The 22,270-nt window shown below is 38.5% G+C and overlaps 1 protein-coding gene across 17 annotated transcripts in view; it reads right to left on the reverse strand.

The window, feature by feature from the left end:
* MEGF11 (multiple EGF like domains 11) overlaps nt 1-22,270 on the reverse strand; it is a 280,422-nt gene that overhangs the window by 172,490 nt on the left and 85,662 nt on the right. For all 17 annotated transcript variants that reach the window (XR_002442023.1, XM_021407912.1, XM_021407917.1 and 14 more), the window contains 3 exons: nt 19,150-19,273; nt 16,561-16,662; nt 15,278-15,378 (listed from right to left, as the gene is read on the reverse strand). Coding sequence is in view for 16 of the 17 variants with exons in the window: in XM_021407912.1 (XP_021263587.1) it covers nt 15,278-15,378; nt 16,561-16,662; nt 19,150-19,265 (319 nt within the window). In the remaining variant the exon portion in view is untranslated. The remainder of the gene's footprint in view (nt 1-15,277; nt 15,379-16,560; nt 16,663-19,149; nt 19,274-22,270) is intronic.

Below are 22,270 nucleotides of genomic sequence, written 5' to 3' on the forward strand. Positions count from 1 at the left end.
CCTGTTCATCCCTACTTTACCGATATGTTGACTTCTTGTACTCAAGTAACATGGCTAACACCTGCTACAATTGCCTTCTTAGGCTCTGGTCAGGAGTGGAAGTACATTTAGAGAAGAGCATCACCAGTGGGAAAAGTATTGAGTGTTTTAGCTTGGGAAAGTTTTTTTCAGATTGTCCAGAAATATAACTTGTGTATTTTTTGCACAAAAGGATGATTTAAGAAGATGGATCTTGTGCTTGTGATGGGTGTGCTGCACTTGCAGCGGTCGTTAGAACCCGGAGAAATTCACAACCACTGACCCAACAAAGTCCCGTCTCTTTTCCACTTGGAAGACTTGATTGTGACAGACAACCAAAATACCTTCAAAACAAAGTCTAAAGGAACGTGCAGTAGAAAGCAGAAAGCAGGTGAACCACACTTGTAGCAGCATGTGTTGCCAAAGAAACCTGCTGGAGCATACCACACAAGCTTGAGTTTCCTAAGCTCTGCAGGCTTTCTGCCCAGGGACTGTAGTCTAGTCAAGAGGTGACAAAAAGGAGAAATAATTGCTGCGGCATTATAATGATGGAAAACATTGCTAAATGAAGATACAGATTCTACAGTGTGAGAGCAAAGCCAGAGAGAAACTCAAGACACTCTCCCAGAACTGCACAGAATGAACTGCTCTGTTGTGATCACACATGTAGCCAAAGGACTCTGTGCCGAGACCGCAAGTTCTTCAAAACATCTTCCCTTTCTCTGCCTTACTTCAGGCAGCCTCTGCCAGATTTTCTTCACTACAAACTGATCTCACCCAAACTCTGACCGCTTTTCTTTGTTTGTTGTAAACCAAAGGCAGGCCTGCAGTTTTTCCTCTGTTGCTGGTATTCAACTTCAGATCATCTAACCAGTTTGATGGTAGCTGGACTCCACAAAGCAGACATTTAATGGAAGAAGTGATGTTTTCCTTCGCAATTTAATATGCGCCCCTGGAACAATTTGGGCCATTGTAGCACATTCTTCTAGTCTCTAGTGCCACTTTTAGGGGAAGGAACAATTTTGTCAGGTGAAATAGCAGTTATCTCACGGCCAGCGGTTTCAGATAACACAGAGAGGTCAAAAAAGATGAAAAAGAATGTTTGCCCCTTATCCATTACGAATCTATTCACTCAGGGCCACTCTGGTGCTTCCATTTTAATGTACTGGCCTGAACCCAGGTTGTGCGGAGTCTAAGATATTAGCTTCATTAGATAAGCCTGTAGTCAGCTTATGGCTAGATTCTCTTAGGATGCGCTTAGAAAAGTGAGGTTTGATAGCAGAAGAAGGATGACTACAGCTAATGCATCTAGGTAGGTTTCCCTTATTTTTAGATTACTGCTTATTTGTGGAACGGAAGATTCTCTCTCTAAATCACTGACTTTCTATCAGGAATCATGCTGATTAGATTGCTTCCTGGATAATTTTTTCAACAAAGTAGGATAATTGTTCTCTGTACTGCTTAATGTTTATTTCTGCGGTTATCACTCAGGATTCATTTATTAATGTATCACCTTGGATAGCAGTTTAATGCAGGGATTAGCAACCTTAATAGATGAAGACATGAAAAGGTGTCAAAGACTGCTTAGCTTTGAGGAATTTATTGTTTCAGTGTATGGCAACCCCTATTTTTCATCTCCTACTTGGTATCTAATGACAGTGCTGATAAAAAGATACAAAAACAAGGAGATCAATGTAAGGAAAGGAAAGATGAAATTGATGCAGATCATGTAACAGCAATGGGTCACAAGATCAACTCTTTTTCCAGTAGCTGTAATGCTATTACATTTTTTGGCAGATTTGGAGTTAGAGACTATGTATTTATGCAATCCAAACAGAATCTATGGTCTTTCTTGTTCAGGAGATGGGGAGGCTCTGACCATTGCCTTAGTGAGATATCGATCTGCTCAGGAGAGCAGCTACGTCGTGTTATCCTCAGTCTTGACACTCTGCCAAAGCTTATGGAGTACGCTGTGCCAGAGATGACTTGTGAATGGCTGAAGTAAAAGAACTGAGGACATACATTTTGAGGATTTTGTCTTCTCCCAGGAGCAGAATCTGACATATGTCACTGTCATCGTTGACAAAACATCAGTAAATCCCTACATGAATCTGCTGTGAGGTGAAGATTTGTTAATAAGCATAAAACTTACATCAGTTTCACCCTGTATTTTCTATTACTAGACAAACTGCAATCTGTGGCTCTAATGAGAAGGTTAAAACAGGGACTCTGATACTCTTGTCATGGCTGAGTGTTTCAGGCAGATGACACAAGCAAGTTTACAGATCCTGACATAATTTCAGCCAGACTGCATATTTCAGACTCTCTGGTATCCCACTGAAGGACTACTCACATTTTACTGATTACTGGAGGATCTGGTACTGATGAGAATCCAGTTTAGACCATGTTGCAGCTACTGCCTGCAATAGGCCTTTCTCTAGGGAGTGGTTAGGGAAGTATACTGTGCCGGGGGGAGGTCGGGGTAGAAAAAAGACTGCCTCTACTTCCAAGTGTCCTGAGAAAACCAAGAATGGTGGAGCACTTTTAAAATTGCAGTCTGGTTGGGCACAAAAAACAGTGGAACTGGAGCAGAACACCCCTGAGAAAGGAATGGCATAACATCAGTGACCATAAAATAGTGCCAGTGACAGTAATAGAGAAAGTTAAGAGTTCTGCAAAGGGAGAGGTCAACGGGAGCCATGCATTTAACAGAATCTTTGTGTCATTTGGATGCCCCATAGGTTTCACTTGCTCTGGTAGAGAAAGGGAATGGGAGATGGTACTTACCATTTAATAATGTCTGAATGAGAACTGAAAAGTAGCCTCCTAATAGCAGCAAATGTCAGAAGAGCAGAACTGGGGTCAGTAAGCTGAACTACTTTGTATCTTTGGCTGTGCGAACAACAGAAGAGCTCTGCAATACTTCCAAGCACGAAAAGAGAGCCGTGGGAAGGCACTGCAGGACTCTGAGCTTTGAAGCGCACCTGCCCTGCAAAAGGGACAGCTTGCAAGGCTGGCTGGGTAAAAGCAACACTAATCCACAGATCTGCAGACAAAACAACAGTGAAGCTCTGGCAAGAGGAATGTGGACAAAGACACTAAGAACTGAAGTTTAAGAATGTAGCCAAATTCTGCAGTGAAGACAAAACATTTTTCTAATGCCTGATTTCAAGAGATACGTGACTAGTGTCTAATACAAAGGCAAGACCTCACACCAAAGTCAGAGACGACAGTCCACGCAGAGATGTCTGCTGCTCCCCACCTTGAGCTTCATGGGGATCGGGACATACAAGCAACTGAGCTGGCACTGTGGGGTGAAGAGAGAAATTCTACCTTCAAGTTAACTCTTGACCACTTTAAGGTAAGTCATACACTCAAACTACCTACCATGTCTTGGGCTCAGTCTTTCTCCCTGCCATAACAGAAAGTGAATCTCAGCACATAAAGAACTCCTAGGAGATCAATTAACTATTGATAATTGTTGATCATTTCAGGCCTGAGACTGATTTTATGCATTTTCTGCCACTGCTTCAACTAGAAACAATCATTGCTTTCTACCATGTTGAGAGGAAAGACTTATGCTGAGATCAATTCTTCTAATCAATGTTTTAATACAATATTATTCTGTGGGATAATTTTTAGCATTTAACTTCTTCTAGTAAATGATTTCCCATTGCCTCACTGCGGGGTTCAAAACAATCATTAACCTCATTAACAGTTTGAACTAGTGTTAAGAGAGATCCTGAATCAGCAGAGCAGAATCTATGACCCTGGAAAGCTTTTCCCTTCTTGCATCCTCTGTCTCCTCCTTCCATTTTTCAGGTAAATTGACCAACTCTTTCCAGCAATTTGTAGGCAACACATTTTCACTAGTTAATTTTCCACTGGAACTTGATTCATCCAACCAGCAAACTTTATGCAAATTTGTGCTTTATATTGCTCAAATTGTGCTTTATTGTGGCACCCTTATTGTGCCAAATTGTGCCTTTTTTAAGGCACCCTTAGTAACATAACAGCACTATTGTCTTTCTCCAAGTAACGTAGAAATACTAACATCCACTCCTAGGCATTGTCTTTCATTTTCTCTCTCTACGATCACCAAAACTGAATGCAATCAAAAAGTATTTGCCAGAGGAGGCCCCAATTCTGTCATTCTGTTTCTGACCTTAGGGAAATTTCTCCTTTTTCTGTAGCCTGAGGAAATGAAATTCTTGATGGGTTGGGGAAAAGGAGAAAACCTGCACCTAACTAAAATCACCGGTCCTTCCTGCTTTTGTGCTAGTATATGGAAAAACAGACAAACCTACCCAAAGAGCAGCACCTGATCTACCAAACCTAGGCCTGAAGAGCCTACTACAATAACCAAGCCATCGTACCTTGTTCTCTGGAAATCGCCTTAAAATTACAACACCTGCATACTTTGCTACAGATTAATCACTCGGGACATTAAGTGAATTTCTTTGTGTACAAATTCCATCATATTCCAGTTTCAGTTTATTTTTTGAATCTGGTAGTGTTGCCACATGTCCATAGTTCTCTTATTACTGACTTGCCCTGAAATGTGGGCCTTCTGCCAAGAAAATTTTATTTTCTGTCAGTAAATGACACAGCTCCACTGCTGATTGATTTTCATAGGATGAGAATTTGTGCAGTGTGTAAGACTGAGGATGGGTGCATCAGAAATGTTTTTCCTAACGGATCAAAATTAGATCAAGATCTCTGGACGGCATGATACTTCGGGCAACCTTTCCTGAGCAATGCAGCATCGAGTGAAACAAAATCACACCAATTCCCCTAGATGAATTTTAGTCTATAGCACATTGAATAAACCATTGATTTTTCCACACAAATTCTTTCTTCATTCTTACTCCAAATTTCATCAAGCCAATCCAACAAAAATCCTTTTCTTTGTTTCTCACAAAAATAGGATGAATATGGACAAATTTCTAAAGGCAAACCTGTCATTGAGACCAGGCAATTTTATGGCATAGGCCCTAGAGGGCCAATGCATTTCAGATTTCATTTCACATCAAGTTACACTTGGAAAATGAAGGTCACCCTGATGAAATCAAGAACAGAAGTATAGTCTGTTTGAAGATCATGTTAATGTATGAGCAACGCTAACATTACTGGGGATGGAATATTTAAATGCATACACTTTTCACTTTTCTCACATTTCAAAAGGAACCACAGTACTATGTTTCATAGCAACGTATTGGAAGAACTGCAGAAAAGACCCCAGGAAACAAATTATTGTATAACTATGAAGACTGATTCTTATCTCAAGCCACTAGGTCAAACTTTCTGTAACCAACTCTAGGTTGCAGGAAGTCAGCTGATCTAGACTTGAGTCCAACTTCTTAGTAACGGCTAATTGTCTAGAGAAATTTTCTACTAATGTGACATGGTAAAATATACTGTCCTGTTCCTGTGATTCATGCTGCTGCCCGACAATAGAAGATAGGCATAGAAAATAAAAACTTTTACCTACACAGTTAGAAGCCCTTTCAAGCTGCCCACTCTTTCCTGTAAGGTAAAAATTGGATAGAATCTTCATTGCATTTATGTTTATACAAAACTACTTCACAATATTTGGAGAAAGATAATCATTATGAAAAATTCCAATGAACTTTTTATAAGGAATTCCATTTAAACTGTAGAATTCCAGAAGAGTGACACCTGTGAATGTAAATGGAAGGGTATAAAATTCTGAGGTACAAATCCACGACTTTCACTTCAGTAGAGCTTGCATATGCACATTGCTGTAACTGAAAGTGTATTTACGTTACTTGTTATACTGAATATCTGGTTTAATTTCTATAAAAATGTGCTTATAATGTGCTTCATACACACTTTCTTATTTCTTAAGCAGAAAAAGTCTCTTTATTTGATTCAATTTACATACTTAAGTTGTAAGCTTTTTCAAGGAAGACTATCTTTTAGTGGTTTTGCACACATTTCTAAGCATGACAGCAAAACAAGTAAATCACAGAATTCAGAAAAGAAAAATCTTGATAAAAAGAAGGAAGGCTTTGGGATTAAATAGATTGAGAATGACTCCTGACTTACTGCACCAGAGAGCAAGTTCTGCAGGAGCAAATACTTGTGTTACAAATATTGAAGATAAATCATTTAAAAATGCTTCACGATCATATCCGCAATGGTCTGGAGTTTCACAAAAAAATTCCCTGAGGAGCCTTAAACACATTCATTGAAGTTGAAAAGCATGTGCAACAATACACAAATATAAAGTGGGATGCCATAATCCTGTAACAGAAAGAAAAATAAATGTCTACATAAACAGTCAAAAAGTATCTGGTTCCAGAGGAAGTAGCTGTGGCTGGATCTTGGTTAGTAGAGCTCTCTCTCTGATTAGCCTTTCTGATGTTTGATTAATACTCTTACCCTCTACTGGATTATGAAGTGTTATCAGATGCTTTCCAAACTATCATCCAACATAATCATCTTATTTTGGTGACATCTATGAAACCAGAACCAAAAACTGACTTGCCAACTGACTATTGCAAACTGAAAGCCACCATCTATGTGTACTTTGGGCATCCTGAGTTCACAACCAGCCCTTTCCCTTTAACACGCTTTTTTACTTCCCCATGCAGAATTCATGCTGTTTTGCTTCATCATTCACCCACTTCACTAAAATTCCTCATGCAAATGTCTCAGGAAGTTGCTTTGCTGTACAAAGTTAAAGAAGGAATTAGCACATCCATGTGCATCCATACAAAAGCACAACTCAGTCTGCAAATAAGTTGTTAATTCAACAGTGACAACTGACATTTATTGTTGTTGAGGTGTTAACACTACTCAGAAATGGTGTATGCCCACCCTTCTCAGCTAAGTTGATGGAAACTGTATCATTCAACACCTCTGAAAGGCAGGCTCCTCATGCAAAAATATGGTTTCAGTAGGAAGAAGTTACCTCTAAAGTCCCACACCTGCATAATTTGGCATCTTAATATTTTTCACGCATTGGCTCTAGATAATATATGTTGCAGAGTTGTAAGCATTTTTTTTTCCATACGCGATTACTTCCTACAACTTGTGAAGACTTGCTTCATAACAATACCATCAACTTGCATTAAGCTACATAGTTGCTGGCCTATTTTTATAGGCTATCATATATTCATCAGAAATGATGATGCAGTCGCAAAAGTGATGGGAAGTCCATGGAATATCGCATGTTTATCCTACCATAAGACATAGAATACATGCTGCACAAGACAAAGCTGACTGGGAATGAGAACTACAACTGCCTAGTCACCCAACTAGTAAAGCCATTCCCAGCATTTAAGAAACCAACATCAATAAATACAACTAACTCGGTATGGTTTCAAATGGCAGCTCATATAGTGTTCCTAAAGTGAATGTCATTTGTATTTTTAGGAGGGGCTGCTAAAAAGAAACAATAGCTACAGATACATTCCAAAAGTTCACATGAGAGAGAGGTACACGTTATGCACAGGAAGATACTGAAAACAGAACATCCAAGTGTAATGCGCAGTTCTTGGTCCAAATTCAACCAATGAAGTGCTTCCTGCCAGCCTCATTCCTGTAGCAGAGGAGATGGGGAATAGCTGAACTATAAGTAACTGCACCCAGCTAGCCAAACACTTCCTCCTGCCTGCATAGGCTGACATATTTAGGGCATCCCTAGCTGCTATAAATGGCTGAGAGAACAGAGGGTGGCAGGAGCAAGGCCGCAAACCCTCTGCCAGCCCAGACAACTGCCAGCACCGGCTCATCCTCTCCAAGGTTCTGAAATGAAAAGTATTTGAAAAGAGTGGTTCACACCAGCTTTGAAAGTAGTCTCCTGTCACTATTAAAATCAAGAGGTAGAAAGACCAAAAAACCCTTTAGGCAGTTTCATGAGGATCATATTGATGAGTGTGTTTCATTAACTATAGCATGTCTGTACTACGCTATTATTCTATTGCATGTATTTCAGACATTCTTGTAGTGATATTGATACATTCTCATTTAGAGTTTCAGTCCTATAAGATGCCTATATAAGATTTCCCCTAGAAATGAGGAAAAGAGGTGACTGGTAACTGGACTTGGCTTACGTTATGTTATGTTTTCTTTAGACAACAGGAACTTGCCCCAGAGCTGTCCCTGCACTCAACTAGCAGCTTCTCAGGTGTCTAGAACTGTTGTGTTACAGACTCTGGGACAGGTCAGGGAAGGGAGGGCTGCAGCCAGAGGAAACCACACAGCTGCTATTACAGGTTTTGTATGTACAGACATAGAAGCTCTTTCTGAAGGCCATCTTGATTTAGGTAACATCATTTCCTCTCCATCTTTCTCCCTCTCATACCTTACTAGGCTTTCAAACTTCTTCAGAGTGTAAGTGAAATAAATCTAGTAAATACAGGAGAAGAATGTAGAGGAACCATTAAGAAAACAACTACAGTTTTAAACATGGGTTTCATTTCACACACCTGTGATCTTTCTGACTCTATATATTTTAGTAAGTTAACTCACCTCACCATTTGTCTGGACTCCTAATGAGCTTCTAACTCTTTTGGAGGGAAAAATCTTCTGGAGTTCTCTGCCTTTGTAACATGCTAAACAGCAAATGTCCTGTAGGTATATGTGCTGAATAACAACTCACTCACGTTTGGGATGGGCAGGATCTTGATTTTGCAAGCCTATACAAGAGAATGGACAATGACCAACAAAAGGTCTGAGCTCCCATGGATTAGAACCAATGCCCTCCACACCATTCTAGATGAGTGCAAATTAACATTAACAACATTGAAGTGCATTAAAGCAGGAGGAGGAGGAAGGGATTTTCAAAGGGAATAAAGACACTGAAGTAACTGAGGATGTCCGCTTCCACACAGTGGATCTGTGCTGAATTCACAGCAGCTGGGGCCCAACCTGTCTTTGCTAAAAGTGGGCAAATGGAAGTACAAAACTTTATGCTGCATAGTTTTTTCTTTGAATTCAACAATGAATTCATATTTGTGATTCTTATGTCTTTCTTTCTGATCCTGTTGAAGCTTCCAGGCATCTAAGCCATTAGCATGAATACTATTGAGTACCCCAGATCCAGTGCCTCCCTCTGTATATTCCCTGCATCCTTTTATACCAATCAAACTGAGATTGCCCATAGCAGCCAGAAGAGCTTTTCTACTGCTACTCTAGCAACAGTCTGGATCTTTTTCTAAGTATAATGCCTGCATAATTTTTCCTCTCATATTTATTAAGCCCCTTGAGACATTATATAGCTTCAGCATACTTTCCTTTCTGCTTTATGCTGTTCTCATTTCCCTGCATGAACATTTTGTTTCTCCTGCTTCTACTGCATTTCTTCCAGAAGTCCTGCCCTTATTTCATTACTACGCTCCACCAGCATCTTTGCAAATCCATCAGCATCCAGAAGCTGACTGCAAATACAAAATGATGGATGGGAGATGAGAATTGATTTTTTCACCTTCCCATCAAAGAGGTCTTCCTGTTTTCTTTAGGCTGAACAGTAACCCAGTGTCTCTACGCCACAAGATGAACAGATCTACTAACACAGCGAGTCTCCCTCTTCCTCTTCACATACACCAGTCTCCCAGGATGTTCAGAATGAATAAGCAAAGGCCTCTAATGTTTGCAGAGCCATGTTGTGTAAAAATGGTGCACCGAGCCATGGTATATAGCCCCTAGGTCTGCAGTATGGCAGCACACGCTGAGTGCAGACAGTTCTGTTGCATGCTCCTTCTGTTGCTTTCTAATCAACCCACCTGCTCCTTCAACAGAAAACAGGGATTCCTCCCAGACACCACACGGTGGTAAGACTGCTGATCCTGCTGCTGCTACTACCACAACCTGATGCTGAATCTCTTAATTCCTGAGCAAATTTCCCCTCAGACAGGAACACAAGATCCAAATTATTTTCTCCATATTCTTCTCTGAAAAAAGACATATGGAATCATCTCAAATGCATATAAAAGGAGGAATTTCAAAGTGTCTCCCACTGTGATTTCAATTTTATAATTAATAACACTATGCAGAATGGCCTTCCACACCATTTTCCCACATTCATACATCTCAAATCAGAAAGAAGAAGAGAGAATGTCCCCTGATACAAAGTATCTATGTACTGCTATATCATTTTCCCCTAATTTATGTTGCATTATTGATGTACAGAACACCGTACTTGAATAATGTAACAGTAAGGCTTTTACAGAAAGCACAAGCACCAGCTTTAATGTGTGTCTATAAAGATAAGAAAAATATATTTCCTAAGTCCAGTAGATTTCAAATAATAAATTTTCAAGTTACAGGAATGCTGGCCACAAGGAATTTAAAGGTGAGGTGAGAAGAAGAGGAGCTGGGGGGGCACACTTCTTCCAAAATGTTAATGAGCTTCTGCCTCATACAGTGATAGTAACCAACAAATCTGACATACGCACAAACATTATGAATATTCAGGAAGTTTAAGATGCTGATTCAACATTTTCTACAAGTGTACAACTTTTGCACTGATCACATAAGCTATTATTTTTCTTTTCATTGTAAGTACACTTGACTGCAGTGTCGGTGTGTTGTTGCAGCATATGCATTGAATTGCAAGTATTGTAATTCATCCAGATGGCAGGAAGCTTTAGAATTGTTACTTCTATGGTACAGATGTTTAACAGCGTAGCCATATGGCTCCAACAAGGCAGCCTTTTCAGAGATTACAAAAACTACACTAGACACGCAACCTTGTAAATATGATTTGAATCCTGAGTGACTGCGAATGTTCACATTGCTATGATACAAAGCGTACGCTGTACATTGCAGACAGAAATTATGAAACGTTATTTGAAAGGAGTCAGGTCCCATATTTGCATCGTTTCACTAGTTAGATATTAAAACAACACTCTTCATTGGTTTTTGAAATTTATGCAAGGTGTCAGACACAAGTTAGCTGCAAAGACAGCCAAATAAGCACACGCAAATACAACAACGCCCCTAACCTCTGGTCTGGGTGAACTACCACGGTAGGTGAGAAATTGAGATTCAACCAGTGAGACCAAGGATTTATCTACACAAAGATTTGTCAAAGTCAAAGAGCCCTTAATGATGGTTGTGGCAATTGTAATGTGGAAACTTGAATGTTGAGAAACAATCTGCGATCGATAACACCTTGGTCAAGAAAGGAAAGAGCCATGAAGTGGTCAATTTATAACTCTACTGAATACTGTCAGCTTTGAATGACAGGTAAATGACAGCAAGTAAGATTGTTAAATCACTAATCTTGTCTTTATTAAATCCTGTCACGTCGCGTAGATTTATGTACTAGAAGGAAAGTGTAAGGCCTGAGAATGAAAAATAAAACTATTAAAAATGAAAATATCTCAATCTATTAAAAAAAGTAAATTCTCAACTTTCAACTTTGTAGTTGCTTTTTTCTTTCCTGTCAAAAAATCAGAGGTAAGAAGATGCTGCTCGTGCTCCTGCCCTTTTTTTTTTTTTTTTTTCCTTTTTCCTGCTTTTTCCTGATTCTCGGGTCTCTGACCCTTTGTTACCTAGCATAAACTTCTCTTTTATATAATCTGCAGTGCAAGAATAAGATTAAACTGGATAGACTGAAAAAAGCACTGGTCTCTCAGACAAAAAGGTATCCATTTAGTACAGAGGGGATCTTTCCACCTGACTTACTCTTAAAGGGAAGTAGTCGGTTATGATCTACTCAAACAGCAAAACCATGAAAGAGCCATGTGAGATTCCTGGGGTGCTTTTTTTCTGGTTTTTGTTTTCATTCTTTGAGCAGCAAAGTATTCAGAGATGTTTTATCGCAGATACTAATTAAGACAATATAATTTTAAAATAGCCATACAAAAACCTCAAAGGGCAGTTGAACTCTGGTTGTTTTAAAAAAGATTTTCTGCAGCTTATGCACTTGCTCTGCCAAAAGCTTACCTTAGCAAACAAAGTATAGTAAATCACGGTTACCCTGATTTACTGCCCAGTGCATGCTGTTTGTTTTCAGGGACAGTTCACTGAAAAGCTGTGTCATATACAAGCACATTCATAGATATGGAATTGTTCTGCAAAACTACCAGAATGGCAGCAAGCATTCCTAAGACATCAATGGAAAAATGCAGATGTGCGTTTGTAGCATTTTTCAGGTGATATTTTTTGAATACCATTACAATACAAAAATATTCCAAGCCTTTTGTAGGCACAAAGAAGACAATTTCATACTGCAAGACTTTTCAGCCTAAGTAGTAATGAACAGGCTATATAGCTTATCAGTCAAAAATTTTAATGATTTCATCTTTTGCCCAAATCCCATATTTTAGGAGGTAGTAGTATATGAAGATACAAAAAAAAAGGGAAAGACACCAAGGAAAGAATGGTAAAGCAAGAACTAAGCAGGACAAAATTTGTTAATCACAGAATCACAGAATGGCTTGAGTTGGAAGAGGCCTTTAGGGACCAGCTGGTCCAAGCCTCCTGCAGGGCAGGCACACCCCTCACTACATCACGCTGCCCAAGGCCCCATCCAACCTGGTCTTGAACGCTTCCAGGGCTGAGGCAACCCCAGCTTCTCGGGGCAGTCTGCACCAGTGCCTCTCTACTCTCAGAGTGAATAATTTCCTCTTTATATCTGATCTAAATTATATTAGACCTAATCCATTAAGAAAGCCCCAACAGGAGGACAAAAGAAACCCAACATATCACTGACATTCCTTTAAAAAACAGTAAATGAGAAAGGAAAAGACAAAACTGTAGCTGAAAGCCTGCTTTAAAATCCAAGAAAGAGTCATTAATAGAGATTTAAACCCAGCCTTCAATAGTCTAAACAGTCTAAACATGTCATTGTTAATTACAAAGCTATTTAACTTCTGCAAGAAATAAGGGCTGATATTAATGAAAGAAGAACCAATTAGCCTTTAATCTACACACTGTTTTTTAATCAAAACTTTCTTTTGATCATCAGACTCACTGCGGGATGTACTCTCTCTTCCTCATGTTGTAGTGGCTTCCACGATTGCTAATGGAACAGATTTTAAAGGGCTGACTGAGCAAGGAGAACTTTCTCTGCAGGGCTGAGGGTTCCTTTCCTTTATGTCAGTGGGGCTTACTGGAAGTACTCTCACCTCCAAACCATGCTGCCACATAATTGCACAGCCAACTGCGAAGATTTTGATGTCTCCTGACCTCTCTCTTGTACAGCTGCCATTGAAAGAGCAAGCACTGAGCATGTCTGGAGGAATGTAGGACAAGAGTACTAGACTACCTTATCAGGAAAGAGCAAAAAATACCAGTAAAAAGTTAAGAATGAAAAGGGAAAGGGAAGCTAATGAAAGAGGCAAAAGCAGAGAAGTGCCACAAGGAATGAGCATGGAATTCACTGCTGACTGCAAAGAATGATGAATGGGAGAATTTGCTTGTTGGAGCAGCTATACATCATGTAGAAAACACAAAACTAATGGGACAAGCATGTGATGTGCTCGAACCAAAGGGACAAGATGGGAAAAGGAAGGATCGCTTTAGCTAAACACTATCGTGCCTTCAAACTCTTGGCTGCAGGGCCAGAGTCTTGATTCTTTTTTTTTTTTGGTAATGTGGCTTTTTGTGGTATTAAAACAACAAGACCAAGTATCTACTACCAATCATGACGGAGAACTTCTTTCATTTCCCTCTCAGCTGCACTCCTTGATCAGATCTTCCAGGAAGGAGGATAAATAGAAAATGTCCATGACATGAACTCTGTCTATATAAACATGAAGATAATGAAATTTAAGAACCTGCCTCTTGCACATGTGAATAACAGAGTGAATGTAGGTGTTGCCTGCACTCAAACACAAAATTCCTGGTCTGATCAGAAAACTACTGTCTGTTCTGCATTAGCAAACCTTTGGTGTACAGTATATGCCAGGCAACAGCATTAAGAGAACTCTTTGAACATTATTCCTGAGAAAAAAACAACATTATAAATGATTTTTAATATCCTGTGAGCTTTCTCAGAAAGTCTGTAGAGTTTTACTGTTGTTGCAGTCAGTGTGGCAATTAAAAAAAATAATAGACTGCAGAGAGAAAAGTAAAAATAAATATGTTCTGTGCCAAGCAGGATTTTGAGACGCAAGGTTCAAGTTGGTAATAATAGCACGTGCAATAGCTGCTGAAATGATACCGACACTTGGGAAATTTAAAGGTAAGTGCATATTTAGCAGAGGGGGGATTTTAGCAAAGACCTTGGGCTCCTTTAAATGTTTTTTAGGAGCTGAGTCACAGTACTCCGCATTTTGAAAGATCAAATTGTTCCTCTGTCTGTAAAATAATGCTAATTCCAATGCCTTATGAATTACCAAGAACTGGTAATTTTGCACAATCCAAAGCTCCTTTTCATTAATTGATTGCCATAATGGTAATTCAAAATGTCATTAGGGCCTGTTCATGTTTTTGAGGTGCTTAAATACTACTGTGTGAGTACAATATAGGTATCTGCTGCAGTTTCCATGGAAATAAATAGGAGGCATTACTTTTGCAGTGATCTGCTTAAATCTGTCTACAAAACTTGCACTCTGATACTTATCAAAAACTTGTATTTTTCTTGTATCGTAATCCCATTCTAACAAGATGGAGACAAGAGATCCCCTCCAAATACACCCTGTCTCTAAACATTTCAGAAACAAATGACATTAATGGACACAACATTTTTAATTGACAAATTAACAAAGATCCATTTTCCTTTTGTCCCTCTCACACTGACCTAATGGAGTCCAAGGTTTTTATTTACTTATGCAGTGTAATCAGAACAATGCTCTTCTGGTTTTTGTGAAGCTTTGTAAAGAGTAAAATTATTCTCGGGAACCATATGAAGTACCATGAGTTTTAACTGCTCTCAGCTAAAGTAAGAACTTTGAAAGTTAAGAGGCACTAACTTTATGCCTCTTAGACTACGCAACAGTTCATTCCTCAGAGTGCTCTCAGTTCCGCTAATCCTTTAACATTAGTGCATACTTAGATAAACTACTCCCCAAAGTAAGGTCTGAATCAAGAAAGCTCTCAGGAACTTGATTAGCTCTATCCCCAATGATTTCAGCAAAAACTTTACTAAGGTGCTAGAAATGCACACAGTAGCAACGTCCTCTACCTTCAGTTCTGACTGAAATCAGTGAGACCGGAAGGTTCTGAGCAGCTCTGAAAATCAGCCCCCAATGTAACTATTGCAATACAACTTTAATTTGTCTACACTGCCTCCAAAACACTACCTCTAACTGACACATCTGAATCAGATCTATGTACGTACGTATACAGTAGTCTCCACTTTCATAATATCCGGGACAGCACTGAGATCTTCTCCGATACATAGTTCTTAGTCCTCTTCGATACGCCGTTTTATAACTTATTCTAAATTGCAAGACAGAAAGCCATTTGACAATATTGAAAATCAATGCCCACTGTTGGAATTATATTTGTGTTAAATTATACTAAGGATAGCATTCAATAATTATTTTAAAATGCATGAGAGCTTTCAATATTAAAAGCCACAATAAAAAAAGGATCAATACTTGTTTCGAAACTTGAAATATAAGTTGTATTATAAACACAGTACTCACGACAGCCAATCACTGTAGCCTTTCCTACAAATGCTATCTTAAAACATATTGCCAGTACCAAATTAAGGGCAAGGAGTTTCTTCAACAGTAAACAATTCATTTCTGCGTATGAGCAAGGTCAGCTATCATCCCAGAATCATAGGATTGCTCAGGTTGGAATAAACAGAATTTTCTATGGAGACCACCGTGTCAGCATGTTACACAAGAAATAACCACAATGAAAACTGCTTTTGATTATACAAAACATGAAGTTAAGCCCAAAATGATTTTTTTTTTTACTTTCTAACCCTTCGAAGTCATTAGTGCCCTGAAAAAAGACATTGTAATCCCAATTCACTATTTAAAGCATGTTTTCCCTACCAGAACCTGCAGTGCATAGATCTTGAATGGTGTGAAGCTTTCTGTAGCCTTTCTAGAGTTACTCAGAGCATTAGCAATGAAGACAGACAACAGACAGACAACAACACGTATTATTGTTCTAGTTTGTCTCCTAACACACCTCTTCCCAGGTGAAGCCCAGTTCTGAGCTCATGGACTACACTGTGTGATCAGACAGTCTCATACCACATCTTCAAAATGCAGAGGTGCCATCATGACAGCAAGATCACGTCGAGCAGTGCAAAGGAGCCTGCCTAATTCTTCAAGATTTAGGAGTTGTGTTTATTTCCTACCACATACCTGAACATGCAATGATCACTTGGAAAGGACAGTTATAGTTTGGTCATGTAATAACTTATTCCAATCGTATGGTGGGGTGAATGGCCCCAAAAAAGACCACTGACCTCCCTCAAATCTCATGCAAAAATCTCTCTACCTCAAACAATGCTGTGGAATGCCAAAACGCCTGGTTATTCCATCAAAATACATCTTTCAGTACACATCTGTACTAGAATACCATAAAAGCTTGAGAAAATAACAAGCTATGTGAAAAGATGAAAAGCCAAAATTAAAGTATCTGGGGATAAGCTCTTACCTGTGTCTAGTGCACTTGAACCAGTTCAGTATGTCAGTACATCTTGTATAATAGATCTGATCAAAAGGATGAGCATAGGATTCCTGTACTGTCACAGCGTAGCTAGAAGCAAAGAAAGAAAGTGAAAGACTGTTCATTGCAACATGAAAAGCTTCAGTTCCCTGAATATGCTACTCATCTAATTCCAGTATGAGAAATAATTAAATCAATGGTCTTAGAAATTTCAGGCCTTATCCAAAACTGGAAGAGGGTTTCCTTAAACCGTAGCTCTTAAAGTTTTGGAAATGCTTCTAACTTGGGCTCTATAACTGAACTAGGCATAGAGATTTCAATCTGAGTAATAAACCGCTCCCTTCTGGAAAAGAAACAAATGTTATTAACACTCATGTTTGTTTTGAAAGATGAAAAGGGCATTTGGTTAACTAGATAGCACACATTTTAAAAGAAAAAAGCATCATGCTTTTAAAATGTCTCAGCTGCATACCAGTCTAGGATTGTTAGTTTTTGCTTGTATTAAACAATGATAATAAGAGCTAATATTAACAAAGCACTGCTGTGTTTTACCAGCATGATGGGACCCTTACACTTCATTTTTTTGATGAAGGAGCATCATAACTTCAAATGCTGGGTGCACCAGTCAAATTGGATGATTTGTAAGGGGCTCAAGAGCCTTTGAAATGCACAAATTGAATCCTTTTAAACTGTAACAGAAACAAGTTCAGAACTAACTGAAGACTGTACGATGAGTTATCTGGTATCTAGATTTGGAACTCTTTGAGCTTTGTGATTACCCGTGATGGTACAAATAAATAGACATTAGCAAAAACTAGGAATCCTAGAGCTCCAACAGTACTAAGAATTCAGCAATCTCCTTCCCCAAACATAGCTGATTTATGCACCAGGTACTATATTAATTACCATGATTGCATTTAAAGTTTCCAAGACTGGAACATGACTTGGGAACACAAATCTAGTCAACTTGCTCATCTCAGTCATTTTAGAATATTGTACTGCTCTATGTGTACACTGCTTAAGAGACTCATAATCTCAGGTTCCTATCTGAAAACAAGCTCTGCTTTATCAGATCTTTAGAGAATCACACTAAAATCATTCTAGGCAGGGTCAAGACCCAAGAGTCAGACTCTCCAAGTCATTCGTTGTATCGACTGTCTTAATCATCCAAGCGATTTCCTTCCCATCAATGGGACTGCTGATGTGATTAAGCCCTGTGAGACTGCACCCTAAAGGGAACACCTGAATATTTGCTTGGAGGGTCTGACTGGCTTGAAATCAACGACCGGGCTATTATTGCCCTGCTTGTCATGCCCTTTCTAGACAAGCCAAGATTCAACTCAATGTTGCTTTTGTCCTTTGTCACAATTTGTTGGTATTGACACTAGAGCTTTTTACAAATACTAATGCCAGAATGTAAAATGTTTACATTGTTTATTATTAATGTAAAACAGTAACATTCAAAAATCTTGATAATTTTGTTATGATCCTTTCTTTGTTATCCCACTATTGCTCTAACAATCTTTTCCCTTTGATTTATTAACATCTAAGTAACAAAGTCATCTTGGTCAGTACAACCAATCAATTTTGGTATTTAATTTTTGTTTCTCCTTGATTGGGTCTCCAGGTTGCTGACTTTCTTCAGACAAAATCAATATTTTATTCCTGTGCTCTGAATGCACTTCACCTCACAATACAGACTGCAAAATCCTATTCCTCAACATGGATAGCTTTTGCTTTGCAGCTCCATTACCTACAAACAGTTAATTCTCTAGTTAAGGCTTCTAAAATCGAAACAGAGCTATTAAAGTATGCTTCCATTTTTGCTCGTTAAGGGGTTTATTTTGCCAAAGTGTACAGTAATTCACATCCACATGGAACTAAACACAGAACAGAATAGAAAATAAAGCAAATTGAACTTAAGAGCACAGCAACTTCAGCCTCTTCAAACAGACCCTGCATGAACGTGAACCCTATAAAAGCTAGCGGGTTGCTGAGTACTCGCGTAAGAACTGTCTTGCACAGATCCACTTTTAGGACAAGGACACTAACAATAGGGAGAACAGAATTACCAGGGCCTTTAATTCTTGGTGCTTTCATGAAGGTACTCTTTGATACTGGCACGAATTTGGCAGATAAAGTCACAAAGTTCAGGACGTGCTGCATAAGCCTGCATGTTGCAACAGGAAGGGCTTAAAACTTAGTCAAAATCTGTAACAGTTTTGCTCAGCAACAACCAGAAAAGAAGCAAGACAGAACAAGGTCATCATTTCACTGGGTCTCTTCCAGATACGTGAAAAAAAAAAATGCAAGTGCAGTCCTGTAGCTGAAGCTATGGAGGAGCGAAGTACAGCCAAGCAGATAGGTAATACCGTAGCTACAGAACCAGTTCCTTTAGGATGATGCAAATCCACAAAGGAACTCAGGATTGCTGTTTCTCTCACACAGACCCATGTTCTCTGAGGCGGGGAAGGATTTAGCTCTTATTTTGACTTTCATGATGGCTCTTATTTTGCCTTTTAAACGTACACATCTGAAACATCTAGTCAAACAAAACACTGGCATGTTTTAGATTACCTTTCCCAATGACTACAAACATTTGGATCATCTGGGTTTAGGGACAGAGCAGTTTTGAGCAGAAAAGACAGAAAAAGCCCTTTTAGAATCCACCAGAAAAGCAATTGAGCCATCATTGTTGTACCTAGATAAAGAAAAGAAAGTATGGTCATTAGAGAGAATATTGAGAAAACATCTTTCTAGGCTTTTTCATTCTTGCTTTTGTGCAAATCCAAATACTATGCAATTTGATGATTAAGCTACCCAAGATATTGATAGCACCGACGGCTCTTCCAAAGAACATCTCTGATACTGATATTTTTTACAGCTGTCTATCTGTACTGACAAAATAAATATCTGAGGCATTAAAGCAATCTATTCTCCCATCAACCTACAGGCAAATGGAAGAATATCCGAACGCTCCTTTGATTTATATAAATGTGGTTTTACATGAGTCAATAGAGTAAGCTAGATCTGAGACACCGGCTTATTACATGACTGAAGGAAAAATCAATTCACTTTTCAACTTCTAGATGGAAGAATATTTAGAATGACAGAGGTCAACATACTGGGTCACATTATACAAAACATTAAACACGAAATAAAAATATTTGTGTTGAAGCTGGAAATGCATTGCATAAAATTCATTAGGTGTGGTTTCTTCACCATGTTTCACTTCATCTATTACATGTAGATGAATAAACCTTCTTATTCTCATCTGGACCTTTGAAATCAAAGTGGTGGTGCATGCCTAAGGGTCCCCAGTGACATCAGTCAAAAAGAAAATAAATAGGAAATAAGCTGCTTTTAAATGTAACTGCATTTAGCAGATTAACTGATGTTAATCTGTTAAATCAGTCAAAAATATTTTTGAATATCCATTTCAGCCATTTACATCGTCATATAACCCACCACTCAAATCAAAAGTACCATAAATTAGTCTTATTCCTGGCAACAAAACTGACCTAAAAATAGATTGAATCTTCATATGATCATCTAAAAAACACATGGCTCATTGCTTCGTGGTCCAGAACAGCAAAAGGGATGTTAAGGGGTTTGCTCTGCACGGCGCTGATATACAGCCCAGCATAAAGAAGTCATCACAAAGCAGAATGAACAGCAGAGGGATAGCCAGGAAACCCTGTATGAAATCACCTTCTAATTCAAAGCCTTCTTAGCTAGTTCAAGGACACTCACTGCCTTTAGTGAATTTGAAGTCAAGTTCCCAATGGGAGCAATAGCTCATCTTTTAAATTATTCCTAGAGCTCTGTTAAACCCAAAGATAGTCTTAAGCCATGTAAGTCATATTAATGTTAATTAACACGATTTACTGTTAAAGTTCCTCATGAATTAAATTTAAGCCTGTGAGTGACCATTCTCTATCTGCAAGCTGTTTCAAAGCCTCACAACATCAGTGCAAAAGCTTACTCCGGAAATTAAGAGGGCTGACAAGAAAAGGACATGACATATATACTTCTGTCCATCAAAGAGACATTCACTACGCCTGTCCTGGACACTAATTCTCCATGGAGAAGTGTCTTGAACACCTTACCTGCAGGTGCTCATGGGGCAAAAGTCTAACAAATCCTATGTTCAAAAACTGAGAGTTTAGAACTCGTTTGAAAGTATGATTGGGCTTTCTTTTAAAGTAACATGTACTAATATATGTGAACAATCAAGTATTTGGCTCAAGAAAATGACAATGCTGTAACAAAATTATCTTAAAAAGACACCTTTGAACATATTACATTAGCTACCATTTCAATAATACCAAATTACAGAGGACAAGCTCTACTGAGCATTGTACTTATAGGTTGCAATTTACCCCTTTTGTTCACTGTTTACACTTTTGATACATGTTAACACTGAACAAATAGGAGTAATAGAAAGAATGATTCCAATCAGCAGTAGTGGTCAAAGGAAGAGCCAGGCTAAACGGCTTAAGGAAATGCAGTCCTTAGGAGAGCTCTTTTTCCAATCATAAGTGAGTTTTGTGCTCATTTTGTTAACTGCTTAAGAACATCAAAGGCCTCAGTTTATCCCTAACCTAAAGGCAGAAGGACAGCCTGACTTCTACCAAAAAAGAGTTAGCTTTTTCTCATTTAACTAAAGCAGCCTTTTATTTGAATTTTATAATTGTCAGAGATCCTAATTTGTTCTTAAGTAAATAATGTATCAGTTCAGTTTTTAAATCAAACATTCTAAGAGTTATTACCAACACTCAGGAGTATGTGTTTAGAATGTACTTGAAAGACGTTCAAAATTGTTTTCCAAACTTGTAATGATAATGCTATTTTATTATTTGTTTATAGATGAACTGCTTCATGCAATGAATTTCCTAACCCTGTAAGTCAGATCATATATCAGAAACATCCAGCTCTCCAAATACAGCAGAATCTCATTTATCTCAAGTGTCTCTTTTTCTAACTCAAATGAAATATTTCACTTTGATCACTTTTAATAGAAAAGACCTCATACCAAAATGGAGTGGTTGCTATTACAAGTTTCCGAATAAAAATCTAAAAACAGAAACACACGTTTTAAAAACTAACATCAAAAAAGAATCCAGTAATGACATGTAATCTGATTTTGTTTCAGCTTTTATTGCATGGTGTAATATACACTACATTCCTGCACTGCATTTAAAGTTTGGAATGTATTCCCCAAGAAGGCAGCATCAGCATTCCAGGGGGACAATGCTGTAACTTCATTAAAGTTATAGGCAAATTATATGAACATTTCCAGACTCCGCCACTGCCACTCTCTTGAGGACAGGCAGCCTTCAGAGCTGAACAAGAAGATAAATGACACGTAAGTCCTCTGTGCAGTCCTTAAACGGACTCCAACTCTCCAGGTCTGCTTATTATTTTCAGGAGTGAAAGAAGTCAAATGAGGTACAATTTGGCGAGAAAAAATGTCTTTATATCCAAAATATAATCTGGTGATTTTTCACGAATGTCTCAGTCTCTGTTCATTATAACTGATTAGTTATAACTGATTAGATTAGGTATCTGTTTCTCATTAAACCATTTTCATATGCCTTGCTTCTTTCTGAATGAATTTCAGTACTTCAGATACAATATTGATACAAGTCACTGGTTCCATCTCAAAAGAAAGAAAACTCATTCTCCCTTTTAACCC

Source organism: Numida meleagris, chromosome 9, assembly GCF_002078875.1.
Source record: "Numida meleagris isolate 19003 breed g44 Domestic line chromosome 9, NumMel1.0, whole genome shotgun sequence".
Classification (NCBI taxonomy): Eukaryota; Metazoa; Chordata; class Aves; order Galliformes; family Numididae; genus Numida; species Numida meleagris.